Source organism: Cynocephalus volans, chromosome 8 (assembly GCF_027409185.1).
Source record: "Cynocephalus volans isolate mCynVol1 chromosome 8, mCynVol1.pri, whole genome shotgun sequence".
Lineage (NCBI taxonomy): Eukaryota > Metazoa > Chordata > Mammalia > Dermoptera > Cynocephalidae > Cynocephalus > Cynocephalus volans.
The window spans coordinates 4,354,171-4,369,259 of NC_084467.1; the positions used below are offsets into that span (position 1 = coordinate 4,354,171).

The following is a 15,089-nucleotide window of genomic DNA, read 5'->3' on the forward strand; positions in this document are numbered from 1 at the left end:
TTCCAGTTTCCTTGCCACCATTCTATCTTACATCCATTTAATTGCTTTTCAGATGCTACAAGTTGGTTTAGATGCCCTAAATGGCCGCCCCAAAAGAGCACTGGACATGTCTCCAGTGTGCAGGTATGAATTGGTCTGCACTGCCCACAGCCAGCCTCCAGTGGAGGGACCGGGGCAGGCTGGGGGCTTACAACAAGCTCAAGTCTTCAGACTGTATCACCCCAACACCTTCCTCTCCTGGTTCCAGCAAAACCAGAAGTGAAGTTCCAGAGTGACCACAGGGGACCACACTTGCTGAGAGGCAGGAAGCACTGAGAACCTTTTTAAAATTTTTGTGAGACTTCCAAAATCCAGAGCCCTGAACACCTCCCAAGCCCTGAACACCTCCCATCCTGGTTCTGATCAGAACAGGGCGTAGAGGACCATGGACTCCAGACATACTCAATTCCCTCAATAAATCTTTCCTGGCTCCAGCTCCCTAGACTGCTGGGCCCAAGGCTGGGGCTTTGCAAATAACTCGGCTGTTTCTGGAATGCAGGGACTTCTTTCTTCATGGATCTGGCTCTCCATCCACTCTCTTGGTGGTCAGAGGACCAGCTGGGATGAAGAGGCACTAACCCTAAAGCAGGGAATCCAGATTCTCGTCCAGGTTCACCACCCTTAACCACATCATTGGCCAAGTCACCGGACATCCCTTTGCCCCCGTTTCTTCAATATTAAAACGAGGAAGCTAGCCCAGAACAGACTCTCAGCCTGCTTGGATCATGGATCATTGATCTGCTGAGACCACTAACAGGGTTCCTGCGGACCCACATAGAAACGAGGAGCCACAGACAACTGAAAAAAGGAGCCACTCAGAGGCTGGTGAGTCATCGCAGGGCCCATCCCATGGGAAGGGTTTGCAGTGTGGGTGGTGGGGGAGACAAGCCCACCAGGGGAACACCGGCGCACAGCATGGACAGCTGATCTGCTCTCCAATCACTGTTTGTAGACTGGTCAGGAATACAGAACGGCAGGGGGTGAAGTTTGCTGAAAAGACTCAGGCTCAGACCAGAGTTTCCACATAACCCAGGTGCACCAGATCTTACAAGACCCAGAAGTACCTATAAAGTCAACTATTAAAACCTGAGCTGCACAAAAAGCCTTCCCCAGGGAATCAGCAGCAAAGCAGCAATTTAGCTCAACCACAGAGCTCAAGTGCTGGTCCCCATAGGAAGTTCCCCCATTTTAAGTAAGCAAAGGACAGCAAATTAGTTCCAGTGCAGAGTTTAAGTGGTAAGAACAGCAAATTATCCAACACAGAACTGAAAGAAAAAACAAAATACCGACAGCCCAGAGACAAAGTTTGATATTAACTAGTAAAGGTCTAACACCACCAAAGAACATCTATGAGAACCCTAGAAGGACCAGAAGCCCCCTGGGATACCCAGCCGGGGTGGTGGGGGGCCAAGGCCCTCAGCCACACACCCCCAACATCCACACCAAGCCCAGGGATGACCACTGAGCCGCCACTGGAAGCTCCCTGGTCTCCCCTGCTGGAACGAAAGGGGTGCCACAGGCCTCGACCATGCCCCTCCTCCTTCCTACTCCTCCACCCTATTTTCTTCCCTGTTTCCCTCCCCCCTGCCCCCCAACTGCTCCACAACAACATCTTAGAATGTATAAAATAATAATAATTAATTAATTAATTAAAAAATAAAAGAAGCCTCACAGCAGTTTTGCATTCGCACAAGATGACCTACAACATTGGGAGAAACACCACTTTAAAAGCACTTCCCACTTTTAATTCAAGGAACAAATATCTTATGTTCAGATCTGTAGGATCTTAAATTTTAAGGAGATAAGAAACTTCAGAGCTTCCCTGCTGTGAAAAATATTTCCACCACACAGGTCTTTCCCTCCCAAACCCGGGTCTTTCTTTCCCAAGGTACATAATTGGTTTATTTCAACTCTTCACAACATGGAGAGTTTTAAATTCATTTTAAAAAACCTGTCTATGTTCATACTGACCTCTCTTCATTTCCTCTTCCCCTACAGTGAGCAGTTAACCAGACACAAATGCCATTCACAAGATTACCATTCCTGTAGGAAACAGCACAGCCAGCCTGCAGAGCCCAGTCCAGACAGTGCTCAGTGTGATGAATCGCAGATCAACGGGGCTGCATCTCCACAGGACCATTTAGTCAGGGCACCAAGCTGGACACGGACAGCTACCAACTGGCTCCAGACACAGAGGGGCACCAACACCACCACAAACACACACGCACGTGCATGCGGCTTTCCACCTCTCACTCCTTCCCACCCCGCACCCACCATTCACAACACACCCATACGTGGGTCCAACAGTCTCAACTCACGTCTTGGGCCTCCACTCATGAGGAGGCTGCCTCCACAGAAGCGGCCAGCTCCATCATTCGAGATGACTCGAGACCTGGACGGCGGCAATGCGCTGGACTTTCTCACTCTCTGTTCACACGAGTGACCTAAATGAAAAACACCCCCTGCATAAGATGCTAACACCAAACAAGAGTGTGATGGAGCAGGTCAGTCCACCCTACAAGGAGTTCTGGCTTTCTAATGGCCCCCGCACACCCTGACGTGCTAGCGCTCCCCAGGGCCACTCTGCTCTGAATCTGCCTTGCAATGACAGAGGGCAGGTGGGAGCTCACTTTTCTTGAACTCTTGCAGCTCTAGGTTTCAATTCTCTTGCCATCTCAGCAGCAGCCTCTGCCTTCCTGGGATGAATGAAAGAAGCAGCGCTCACAGCTCACTCACACGCAGATCCTTACCTGTGCTTCTCTGGACTGCAATGTGGGATGCTTCACAAACGTGGACCTCAGTCTTTTGAAGGTCACACTGTTCAGGGAAAGGCCTTGGTGCACTTGTGTGTACAAACGTCTGACTCCACACACACCTGACAGTGAAAGAGCCTCCACAAACTAGAACCTTCACTGGAGTATTTTCACCAAAGAAGCCTTTAGAGCAGCAGCATGGCCTCAGGATAAACGTGTCCACAAAGCAGGCTCATGGCCTGGCTTCCCCCAGCTGACTGGGGAGTGGTGCCCTGTGAACCTGCAGATGTGAGTCCCAGGGAGAGGCAGTATTGCCCAGGGCACACTCTCCTGCAAAGAGGGTCCCACAACCTCGGCAAGGATTTTACCTCCACTCAGGGCAGGGCCAAGCACAACTAATGAAGCCACGTCCCAAAATGAACCACCCAACTTGTACACAAAATGCTTGTACTATTGATTTCCCTAATTCCAACAAGATAGTGTTGAATACTTGCAGGCCTGGGGCGTCTGGTAGTCTTGTCAGGAGCTCTTAGGAGCAGCGTCCCCTTGCCCTGGGTTTCCCACCTCTCTGTGTCCCGTCCCTCCCCGCCTTCCTGCAGCCCCAGGGGAAGGAGCTGTCTTCTCCAGTCTTTCCTGCTCAGCTGGGCCCCTCCTCTGATGCTGCAGACCCATCTGCTACTCTGGGTCCCTTCCCCTCTTGCCTGCCAGAGCTGCTGTTCTAAGGGGCAAGCTCAGTGCTAGGCGATTTGCACAACCATCTGCCCACAGAGGTGAGCCATGTCCTCCAGGTTCTCCTAGTGACGAAGGTGTATTTCCATCTCCAGCAGCCTGACAGTCGTGTCTCTTTAGAAGGGTTCTGAAATGAAGTTGGAAGGGGAGTGCCCGTCCTTCCAGGGACTCGGCAGGTCTTTGAGCAGCACTGAGTGAGCGCATCCCCTCCAGACCCGAGGGACAGCAGCCTGGGTTCTGAAAGGACATGCAAGCTGGATACTGAACTACAGCTGGTGACCCTAAAGGCACTGGTGCACCAGGAGGCCACCCCCCAAAAAATACTGGCAAGGGCAAAGGCCTCAGTTTAGGGGTGGAGGAGGGCTAGATTTAGAAATTACAAACAGTATGAAGTCAATCTCTCGTGAAATTCTAGGAGAGGTTTACTTAACAGACAGACTGAAAGCTGATTTATATAGCAGTGAACAAAGTCCCTTCCTTCAAAGAACCTACATTCCAATGATTTTTAAATTCCTTCAGTCATCCTGAGTGTTTTCTGTGAGTCTCTGCACACACCAGGTGCGCCTTCCTGCCCCTTCCTGCGGACGGAGCTGTTCTTGGTCACCCACCCCTGCCTTCTTCACAGGGTGGAAAGTGACTCCGGCAAGTGCCTGACCTGTCAGCTGTCTTCCCTAGCACCAGTGAATGTGCAGAAGCCCCTGCTCAGAGCATCCCCTAGGAGGCACCTGCCAAAGCTCATGGGGGTCAAACAAGGGCCAGGCCACCTACTCACACACGCTGAGGACTCTGCTCTTAGAGGACAGGTTCCACATACTGGGCACTCACAGCCATTGCTGCTGAGGGCCAGCGGGCAGGCTGTCTCCTCCCACTCCTGGCAGTGACCAGGAAGGCCATTAACACCTGTGCCTATAATCTCTTTCTGGGGGAAAGCTGTCCTAGCTGAAGTCCCAGTAGCTGACACCCCCTTATCCTACTGTTCTTCCTCGCTGACCTCAACACAGCTGGCGACACACAGTGGCAGCAGCAGTGATCCCCACCCCTCACCCCTGCTCACGGGCCCATGCCACACCCACAAAGACGCAGCCTCAGCTTCTCACGGCATCTGCAACATCCACCTGACCTCACTCTGGGCCGCTTCCTGGGAACAAGCATGTAGAATAAGAATCGTTCCAGTCTCTCTACTGCCCCTGGAGGCCTCTCCACCAGGTCCACTTGCCATGGCCCCCTCTTCTACACTCTGCATGGGGTTTCCACCTTCCCCTTCAGATTAAAGCACATGACCTTCAAGCTCAGGCTGAGCCTCTTGTCAAAACACATTCTTCTCCATGGGATCCATTTTTGACCCTAGACATCATCATCGTCATGGGATCATGATTCTCGTCCCTACAAAAGGAACCCTGGCGTCAGCGCCCCTTTGCATGGACAGATGTTCGTGTCTCGTGGCCTGCGTTATCTTCTGAAGCCCAGGAAGAACAAAATTCCAAGGCAAGATGGGCCTTAGGCTTGCTTATCAATCCATTTGTTAATCTTTCCACCAGCACTCTAGGTACACAGGCAAACATGATGACAAGCAAGAAATGGTCACTGTCCTCAAGGAATTCCCAGACTTGCGAGGGGAAATGGCAGAAAACAAGCAGAACAGGGCAGAGACAGAGTGTCCAGCAGGGCTGATAGGGGACAGGAGCCTAATCCAGGCCCAGCCACGGGTACCACAGCCAGAACTCCAGCACAACATTCACGCCCGGGGCCCCCCAGCCTCACCACCTTCCAGATGATGGAGATGAGGTGCCCCCAGGCCCCCAAGTCCGTCTGTTTCCCTCCCACAAGCTCAGAGGCAGCCAAAGCTCCTCGCTGTCTGCGTCGTTTCTTCCCACATGAATTCACAGCAGGGACGGTGGTTCATGGGCTGACAGGTCTTGGCAAGCTCTCTGTCACATCCCAAGGACCTGCTCCAAGAAGGAGCGAGCCTCCCAGGCACCTGGCATGTGGCACATAGCACCTGCACTCACAGTGAGGCAGCAGTGTGCTCATCCCACACCCGGGGGAAGCCAGCCAGGTAGCTATGGAAGCTACCTTCCATAGCTCTCTCGACCACCTTAATCTGCTGGCTGGTGGCTCCCTGAATCTCAGGCAAGGAGGCCTGGGGTCCACCCAAATCTAATGAAATGAGCACCAGCCTATTTGAAGGCTGGTGATATGCGCAACACTGAGAGATACAGAGTCCAGGGAAGCTGCTAGAAGGTCGGCATCAGGTCCAGATAGCTCGCAGTGGCAGGTGACCGTCGTTCTGGGAGCTCAGGCTCTCAGGAGGGACAATGACAATCTCCACAGCGGGCGAGACAAGCAGGATCCCGTGGGTCACCTCACAGACAAGGCATGCTGTTGGGCCTCATTACCATTTCCTCTTACTGTATTTATACTTAGAGCTTTGATTTGTTTACAAGATGGGAAAATAAACTGGTAAGCTGAATTAACATTTGCACGCTGACTCAAATAGGATAAACGGGTGGGAAAAACGCTGGATTTCATCAGGGCACAATCTGTGATCTTAGATTGGTGCAGGTTTTCTTCCCCTTCAGTTAGACAGAAGGTTAGTCTGGGGATCAAGACATTGGCTGCAGGGACGGAAATCCCTCCACACACACAGGGCTCCTGACACGGCCCCACAGATGTGGCCCCACAGCTGCAGCAACCACACCTCAGTCCCCTGTCAAAGTCTGTCGCTACCTGGTATCCTTGAAGTGTGGTCTGCAGACACACATCTGGAGAACACAGACACTCGGCCTTGGGCCGTCTGCCCTGATGCCTGCTTCCCCTGGGAAGGCCCCTCCAGGAGGCTGCAGAACATAACGGACAACCAAGCTCCAACTGAACCGTGGGATAAAAGACAACACTACGTTCTTGCAATCCCTATGTGACTAAAGCTAACTGAGAGACAGGCAAAACAGGCTGCTGAGAAAGTCAAAGGGCCTGTCTGAGAGGAGACATCCCCAAGCAAGAAGACGGGTTTCTCCCCATTGTAAGACCCGCAGGAGCCTGGGCCTGTCCGTGTCACATGCTTCCCGGCATGGCCTCAAACTGCAGCACACACTGAGATGCAGCTAGCCAGTGTGGGGTTCAACCCAGGCTGACGTGCAGGCTCCGTCCTGCTCTGTCACCCTGCAGGCTTCCACAGCCATCGTCCAGTGTAGGGTGCTGGCTTACACCTGGTGCTCCATGCATAATAATAGTTTTAGAAGGAAATAAAAGTCGTAACACTTTTTTTTCAAAAAATGCAAATGTACAGAGGAGGCCACAGTGCAGCGGCACTGACGTGCTGCGTGCAGCATGCGTCCTTCGCTAGCTCTCCCGCACTGGAGTCTCTTGAGCTGGCTATCCCAGACTCTCTCCCCTGTGAGCTTATCTCTCCCTCGCAGGCAAAGTGTGAAAATGACAATTTAAGATAACATATAAAGGAGCCAATCTTTCTTCTGAAGATAAGATTTTAAAACCTGGAGTCACTGTACATTTGCGGGCTGGTGAAATAAATACAAAAATACCCAACACGGTCTCAGAACCAGAACGCTTCTTGCAACTCCTTTAGCTGAGTGAGCCCCTGAACAATGCCTGCTTCTCACATGTGGCTAATTTATTTCTCCAGAACCTAATTGAGTTTTGCTGTTTCTATACTGTCTGTTTTCCAGGCTGCCTCAGATTTTACATTTGTAAACAAGCAGGCAGCAACCTCCAGCCAGACTTAATGAGCTGTGCGCTCGCTCTGCTGCTGCGGCTCCGCCAGCCTCTGTGCTGTCAGCACAGGGTGGATGTGGCCCATGGGGCTCCGGGATTTAAAATCAGGCTGAGTTTTGAGGAATGGAAAATTCCCTAATAAACTAACAGAGGTTTGAGTCCCATCCAGACAGACCCAGCTCCAGAAACACCAAATGGCTTGGTTTTGCTGTGCATTCAATTTTGCCCAGAAAAATCCCAAACCTTCCAGAGTAACCTCAAGGGAGATCCAGTGGGTTGTCACTAGCCCACATGTGCCCTCCACCCTGAGGTGGGCACAAGCAGGCACCCAGCCTTGTGTTCCACGATGCCTCTGTCCCCAGCCCCTTCAGCAGCCCGTCCCATCAGAGCCCTCAATTGATGTGTCTGGAATGTCCCTGGCAGGGTCAGCCTCAGTCACTCCCAATCCTGCCCACTACTGGCCCAGGTACCGGGAAGAGTGAAAACCAGGGCTTTGCTCAGTCTCCCTGATGAACAACTCTTGGACACCATCTGATATAAGGCCATGGTGCTGGGCTCCAAAAAAGCACTCTTCTCTGATCTCCTGTTCCCGAACCACAGGGAAGCTTAAGAACTTTCTCTTTTCTCTCCTCTGTGATGAGACAGTTTGGTGGGCTGGTACTCCAAATGAAAATCTCTCTTGGAACTTAGCCACTTTATCTGAGGATTGTCATAGAGCTGCCCCATGGATAGCACCAAGAAACACAACGTAGGCAAGCCTGAGATGACTAATGATCTCAAATCTTGACCAGAAATAAAAAAAATACCAAACAACTGGTGCCAGGAGACTTGGTGGTCGAGGACAGGCTCAGTGGTTGAGGACAGACTCTCCCTTGCCATGCTAACAAGAATTCTGCTGATTTCCTGCCAAGTGCATGATGCCTACAGTGTGGCCACTGCCCTGAGGGAGCCGCACTGGGAAGATAATGGTGCTGACATGGGAGAAATGGCGAGAAGGCAGGCACAGCTGCCGGGGACTCTTACCCACGTTGGCCAAGGTCAGGTGCAGCCATCCCTTCACCACGGTGTGGACGCCAATGGGCCTGACACTGCCAAGCCTGGACACATCTCCACTCACCACCACCATGTCCTGCTCGTATTCAGTCGCCACAACCTCAAGCTCATGGGAGACCTGCACAGCCGGCCGCCCTTGGCGGAGGAGATGCTGCAGAGGAAAGAAATGCACTCAGAAGCTAGAGTCTAACAACAGCCATTTCCAAGTGGCCCTGCAGATATAAGTGGCTCCCCGACCCACCAAGAAAGGCCAGTAAGGAGGAGGTGGAAGGAGCACCCTAACCCTATACCACCTCAGAGGGGAGACTGAGGCAGCATCTTAAAAACCGGAGTCCTTAATATCGGGGTCTTTTTCACAAATTCTTTAATAAAGTGCCACCCGACTCATGTACTAAATAAACACCACTAGGCAGTGGGGACACACAATGGGCCTGGCTGCTGTCCTGGAGGATCCACCTCGCTGTAGGAAGGCTTAGAATAGAGGGCAACAGAATGATACAGGGAACGCCAACCAAGCCCAGCTCCAGGGACAGCAAAACACTCCAAGACAGAAATGTGAGTTGAACTTTCAGAACAAAGACGAGCCCGTGGGCAGAGAAAGCTGGGAGGCACGCACCAAGGGCACACACAGCACAGGACCTCCCAGGGCCAGGGAGCAGTGGGCTGCCACATGGCTGCAGGGGAGACTGTGGGTGCAGGACCCTAGCGTGCTGGGCTGAGGCCAGGTGGTGAGGATCTCCATGCCAGGCCAAGGCTGCTCAGAGCAGGGTGAGAGCAAGACAAGCCCAGGCCCAGGGCAGCATTAGAAGGACTTTCTTGACCATGGTCTTCTCAATTCCCTGCTTGGACTCAGAAAACGCTCTTAAGGCAAGCCTGGGGGAATGTGATGAATCACGGGCTGGCTCCAGCCCCACCTTGGACATTCTTTACTATGTTCCCTTGGGAAAGTCACCTGTCCTCTCTGGACCAGAGCATCCTCATACATAAACGAAAGTGCGGGAACAGGTTTCAGTCCCAGCTCTCGTAATTCTCGTACTTCTCCCACACCAACAAAAGCACCTGCCTCTGGGGCTGCAGACCCAGACCTGACCCCTCCCCTGGGTCTGGGAGCTTCCAGTGGCTTCAGACTCTGCTGGCTCAGTGATGCTTGTCCACACTGCTCATGTTCATTGCATGCACATCTATGGTTTAAGGAACCTCAGCCGCAGGAATATGTGAAAACTCCCTTGGAGAACAGCCAATAAGCATAAGAAACAATGTTCAGCCTCACCCGGAAGCAAAGAGATGCAAATAAAAACAAGGCATCATTCCTTACTTATCAAAATTGCACATTTTTTTAAAAAAGGCTAGCACCCCACAGAGGCAAGTGTGCGGAAGCACAGGAGGGCCGGGCCGGTAGGCTCCCTGCCCCCGTCTGGCCCCACACACCTGCAGCCCACATGTTTGCACCTTTCTGCTTCTGGGAACGTGTCATTTGGGGGGACCTAATAGCAAAGAGCACAAGCTTCAGGATCAGAATTGGTCTAAAACCCAAGCTCTGAATATTATCAGCATGACCTTGAGCCTCGGTTTTCTCTGCTGGAAACGAGGATAATGATAGGATTACCCTGAAGGGCTAGGCCGAGGGTTACAGCATCAGTCCCTGAAAGCAACGGCTCTCATGGCCAAACAACGTGTGACCATCACTATCCTCAGGACATCAGCTGACGAGGGTGCAAAAGTCGACCTTCAAGACGCCCACTGCAATAATGAGACTAGAGAGAAAGCACCTGAATGTCCAAGAACAGGGTAAGGAACCAGTCGCCATGCACCCTTTGCCTGCAGAAGATAAGTCTACCAAATGGTAAACAGAGCATCTTCACTGTCTCAGGATCTGCAGTCACAAGGGATTATCCTTTTTTATTTCAATTTTCCATCTTTTCTACCTACGTTTTAAAGTTAAAAGGCTTTTTTATTTTAAAAAAAGAAAAACTTAATTTTAATTTATCCAAGTCTGTATCAGTCAATGTGACAGTGTTTAAGGGGCTCTTCATATAGAAAGAAATCACATGGCTCTGCTGCCTCCATGCCGAACAACAGTATGACAGTAAAGAAGGGGCACAGGGCTCAGCTGGGCAGGAAGAGAGGCCTCTATAGTCCCCAACGTGTCACAGACATGCAGCGGCCACAATGACCCTGGGGACCTGAACCATGATGCTAGTGGGAACAGAGGACCAGGGTAAGTAATCAGAACAGCAGCCAGCAACTGCTGAGTTCTCACTGCGTGGACCCCGCTGGGGTGCTCTGCACGCACTGCCCTCTCACACTCTCCAGGGGGCATCACCCTCCTCACAGACAAGGACACTGAGGCTGGGCACGGCTGAGTCACTCACTCGGTGGCTGGTGTAGCAGGATCAGTCAGAAGGAGGAAGGGGCAGGCGAAGCCCCAGAGGAAGAGGAGACAGTGTCAGGAGGAAGGGCCCACCACAAGCACATCACAGACAGGACAGAGGGGCAATGGGATAGGATCCGTATTTCCCAGTAAACACGAGGCTGCTAGATGGGGCAAGGCTAAGGCAGGGAAACTGGGGAGGTGGCTACAGCTGGAAGCCAGAAGGAAAGTAGCTATGTGGAATCAAAGAAAAGTGTATAAGTTTTGGAGATTTTGTGTAAGTTTTAAGTGTATAAGTTTTTGAAGCTGTAATTATGATGCTATATCCTCTCCCGCCTCCACCCCATGGGCCAGGAGGAAAGTTCTCAGGACATCATGTCAGCCATGAAAGTGGCCCGGGAGTTGTCATGGTAACTCTCATTGATCCTCTGCCACCCCCCACCCCCATGCAACAGAGAAGGCTTGGGGAGAAAGCCCGGGGAAGAAGAGTGAACGAATGGATGAATGAACGCACGGACTTAGGTTTTAACACGTGAGGAGACTAGGAAAGCACAACCAGAAAAAGAGTTAGATCCTGGGCCGGCCCCGTGGCTCACTCGGGAGAGAGCAGCGCTGATGGCGCCGAGGCCATGGGTTTGGATCCCATATAGGGATGGCCGGTGCACTCACTGGCTGAGCGTGGTGCAGACCCCACGATGCCGAGGGTTGCGATCCCCTTACTGGTCAAAAAAAAAGAAAAAGAAAAAGAGTTAGATCCTAACTCTCATTACAATTAGAAAAGCACGGTTCACGCAACTGATGACAGGAATCAGATAACGTTCGCACATCCCATTCATTCATTTGTCCAATCTTGAAGGTGTACCCCTGCTGAGCTGGGCCCTCCAGGGACCGTGGTAACAAGGCAGACCTGGCACCTGCCCTCATTATGGTCAAAGGAGCAGAGTGACATTAGCCAGCAAGTCGGTTTGCAGGAGAAGCTGATAACCAAGTTTGATTTTAAGAGTTCACTGAGCAAATGCCTAGCACTACAGATTAAGACTTTGTGGAAAATCTTTTCCTTTCAGAAAGCAGAGAACACAGCACTGTTTTTAATTAGTGAACCAAGAAGCCATCCAGTCCAGGACAGGACAGTGACCAACAGCACAGTGACTCGTCTCACGAGGGATGCAGCCGCCTGCCCTGCTTGTCCTGCAGGACAGCCACTACCTTCATCTGAACAGCAGCAGATCCAATGAGAAGCAAGGAGTCCCCGTCCCAGACATCAAGCTGCAGGGTCTGTGCCGCCAGGTAGCGGAGGAACCAGCGCTGCTCTCCAGGTTTTAGGAATCTGGGGTCCACCATATACTTCAGCTGGAAGCCGGGAGACCCTGTGAAAAAAAGGCCCAAACGAGTCCAAAAGTAATTACAGCCATTTGTCATCTTTCCACTTGAGGACATTTCCGCTCTGGTCATGATTACTAATTTCTGCTTCCATCATAGTTACAGTTAAAAAACACATTAATCAAAAACATCAAAAAATACCCAAATTAACAAAATGAAGAGCCCTGTTCAGAAGACTACATTTCTTTCCAATACATATGATAAACTCCTCCCAAAATAAGATTTGTGTTTCACCAAGTCCTTGTAAAACAGTCTGTGATGGATGCAACCAGCGCGCTGATGGGGCTCACCAGGGAGTTTATTATTCTGGGCACAAAGAATTTAAGGAAAATGTAGTCTATGTCTGCCATCGACACCAGACCCCTCCACAGACACACAGCGGCAGGCTGAGACTGAGCCCCTCCGTGCCTTGCTCAGGAGGGCAGCGGCCTGGGGGATCTCAGGGCTTCTCTTTGGGGTGCGCTCCTGGCTTGTGGCTGAGAGATGGGAGCTGGAAGGCGGCCTCTGCCTTCATCTTCTTCAAGTGGCATCATCATTCATCCCACACTGACCAAAACGCCACTGGAATCGTCATTAGTTAAAGTGAAGGGAACAGCCATGTTGGAAGCACACTCAAAACAGCATTACTCTTTTCCATCAGTGTTTATGGAGACCTGACGAGCAGAGGCTGAACTCTGGGGAAGAGGGCACCTGCTTACTTAGCACCCCTGCCACTGGGCCCACATGACGCTGAGATCAGGACGGTCTGGCCATGGGTCCTCTCCACCCCACCACCAGCCACCTCAACCCATGGGGGGGACTACAGACTAATGTCCCACCTGTTTTCCTCAAGAGCAGGGGACAGTGCTTTCAGCAGCAAGCCTGAGTGCAAATGGGTCAGGACAGGGGACACTGCCTGAGATGCTGGGCTCCAGCACTGGGGGGCTGAGGGGCAGCAGGGACTGGAGGGCTGCAGGGTGGGCCAGCTGCTTAGGTTCCAGCCACAGAGGGAGTCAAAGGGGCATCTCACAAAGTGGAAAGGCAAGTAAGGAATCAGGACAAAGATGAGGAAGAGCTGGCAGTAAACATCACACAATGGCAGGCATGTCCCCAGTATGTCATCTCAGAGGTAACCAGACCAAGTCACACCTCACCCCCATTCCTGCCCCACCAGCCAGCTCTGAGGACTGTGGCACTTGGTTAGAGCTCAGGACATAGCCATGCACACACGGGAGCCTCTCAGTACTTCTCAGAGGTGCAATGGGCCCTGGAACGAAGACCCTGAGCACCAAGCCCAGGCTCGAGCACTAACCACAGGGCTCCCACCCACTGCTGGCCTGGGCTGCTGGGGAGGAGCAGCAGGGGACCTCCCTCCACACCAGCCAGACTTATGCGGGTGGTCTTCCCAAGTGACACCCAGGGTGCTTCTGCACCCCCGCCACAGCCTCTCCTGCACCACGGACCCGCACAGAGTACTAGGTATACCCTGAATGCAGCCGCTCCCTACTGTCTTCTCCCCAGCCAGCTCTTCCAACACCCCGTAGGCCAGCCTCACTCAACACCACTGCTACATCCCATCATTGTCAGGTCCTTTCAATACCACCAGGTCACTGCCCTTATGGAGCTCAGGGTCTTGGGGAGAAACCAACACTGAACCCAGAGCCGATGGTGTGCTGGGTGCTCCTACAGGGGAGGCGTGGCAGGCGTGGGGCCATTCTGGCCTGGGCAGTCACAGTCCCCACAGACCAGACCTCCCAACATTTCCCCCTGCAGGCTCAGACCTCTGTACTCCTTTCCTACGTAAGCAGAGGATTCCTCAGTGGCCATCCCTGAGGTCCAGCCTCCTATAGCCCACCCCACAGCACTACCAAAGCACCTGTCCAGAGACCCTTGTGCCATCTCCACGTTGCCCAGACGTCTCTGATGGCACCGACCACAGGCTGAACTGAGAACAGACTCCCGGGGCAGTGCAACTGCCTCACCCCCTGCAAGAACACTGTGCCCCAGCCCAGCTGGAATCCATGCTGCTTCCTCCGGGCAGCCCCACACCCAGGTCCACATCTGGTGGGTGCTCCTTCCCCTGTCTGGATGGCCCTCTTCCAGCCCTCTTCATAGCCTCCACCTGTCCTCCTGTTCATGCAGGCATCCAAAACTCCCTTGGATGATGGACACTTTATAAACATCTGCAATTCATAATAAATGTCTAACATCTCTGAATATCTGCAATATTCATCTATTTGATGAAAACACAGTGATGATGGAGACTAACCACTTTCTGTTCACAGGCAGAGCCGGTGGACAGTAAATAAGGATGCAGAAGGCCAGAGCAGCTAGCCTATAACCTGGAGCACATGCTGATATGAATCTAACACTATCCCCCAATAGCAGAGTATACATCTTTGCAAGTGTATTTTGAACATTAATAAAAAACTGACTGCATATTAGGCCACAAAATAAACCTAAATACACTCCATAAGTAGAAATAATACAAAAAGTATTCTCTGATCACAATACAATAAACTAGGAACTAGTAACAAAAATTTTTTAAAAACAAATTCTCAACTCACTCATAAATAACTACATGCCAAAGGGCAAACACAATCAAAAAAAGAAAATTTTCCAGAAATAAGAAAAATGAAAACACTACTTATCAGAATCAACAAAACATAAAGCAGTAATCAAAGAAAAATCCACAGCCTTGAATAGTGCATATCGACAAAAACAAAAGAATTAAAATAAATTTAAGCAACTAAAAAAATTAGGACGATAACAATAAAGAATGCCAAAATGAAAGGAGAATAAAAGAAAAAATTATAGTAAAGATAAACACAAATTATAACTAATTAGAAAATAAGGAAACAGCAAAACCGATACGAGGTTAACTTTGAAGCTCTCTGGAAAGACACAAAAGTAGAAATGAGCATATGGAGGGAGTGGCGCCTGGCTCCTGGATGGAACACCTCCCAGCATGAAGGTGCGGCTCCTCCCCACGCTAATCTATAAATCTAACAGAATCCCAACAAAGACACTAACAAGTTTCTATGGAAACTACACGA

The 15,089-nt window shown here is 51.3% G+C and overlaps 1 protein-coding gene across 1 annotated transcript in view; it reads right to left on the minus strand.

Moving 5' to 3' along the window:
* The window catches only part of NPHP4 (nephrocystin 4), a 126,044-nt gene that overhangs the window by 15,871 nt on the left and 95,084 nt on the right, over positions 1–15,089 (minus strand). The window contains exons 17-19 of the mRNA XM_063104717.1: positions 11,881–12,041; positions 8,274–8,454; positions 2,358–2,483 (exon numbers count right to left, since the gene is read on the minus strand). Of these exons, the coding sequence (XP_062960787.1) occupies positions 2,358–2,483; positions 8,274–8,454; positions 11,881–12,041 (468 nt within the window). The remainder of the gene's footprint in view (positions 1–2,357; positions 2,484–8,273; positions 8,455–11,880; positions 12,042–15,089) is intronic.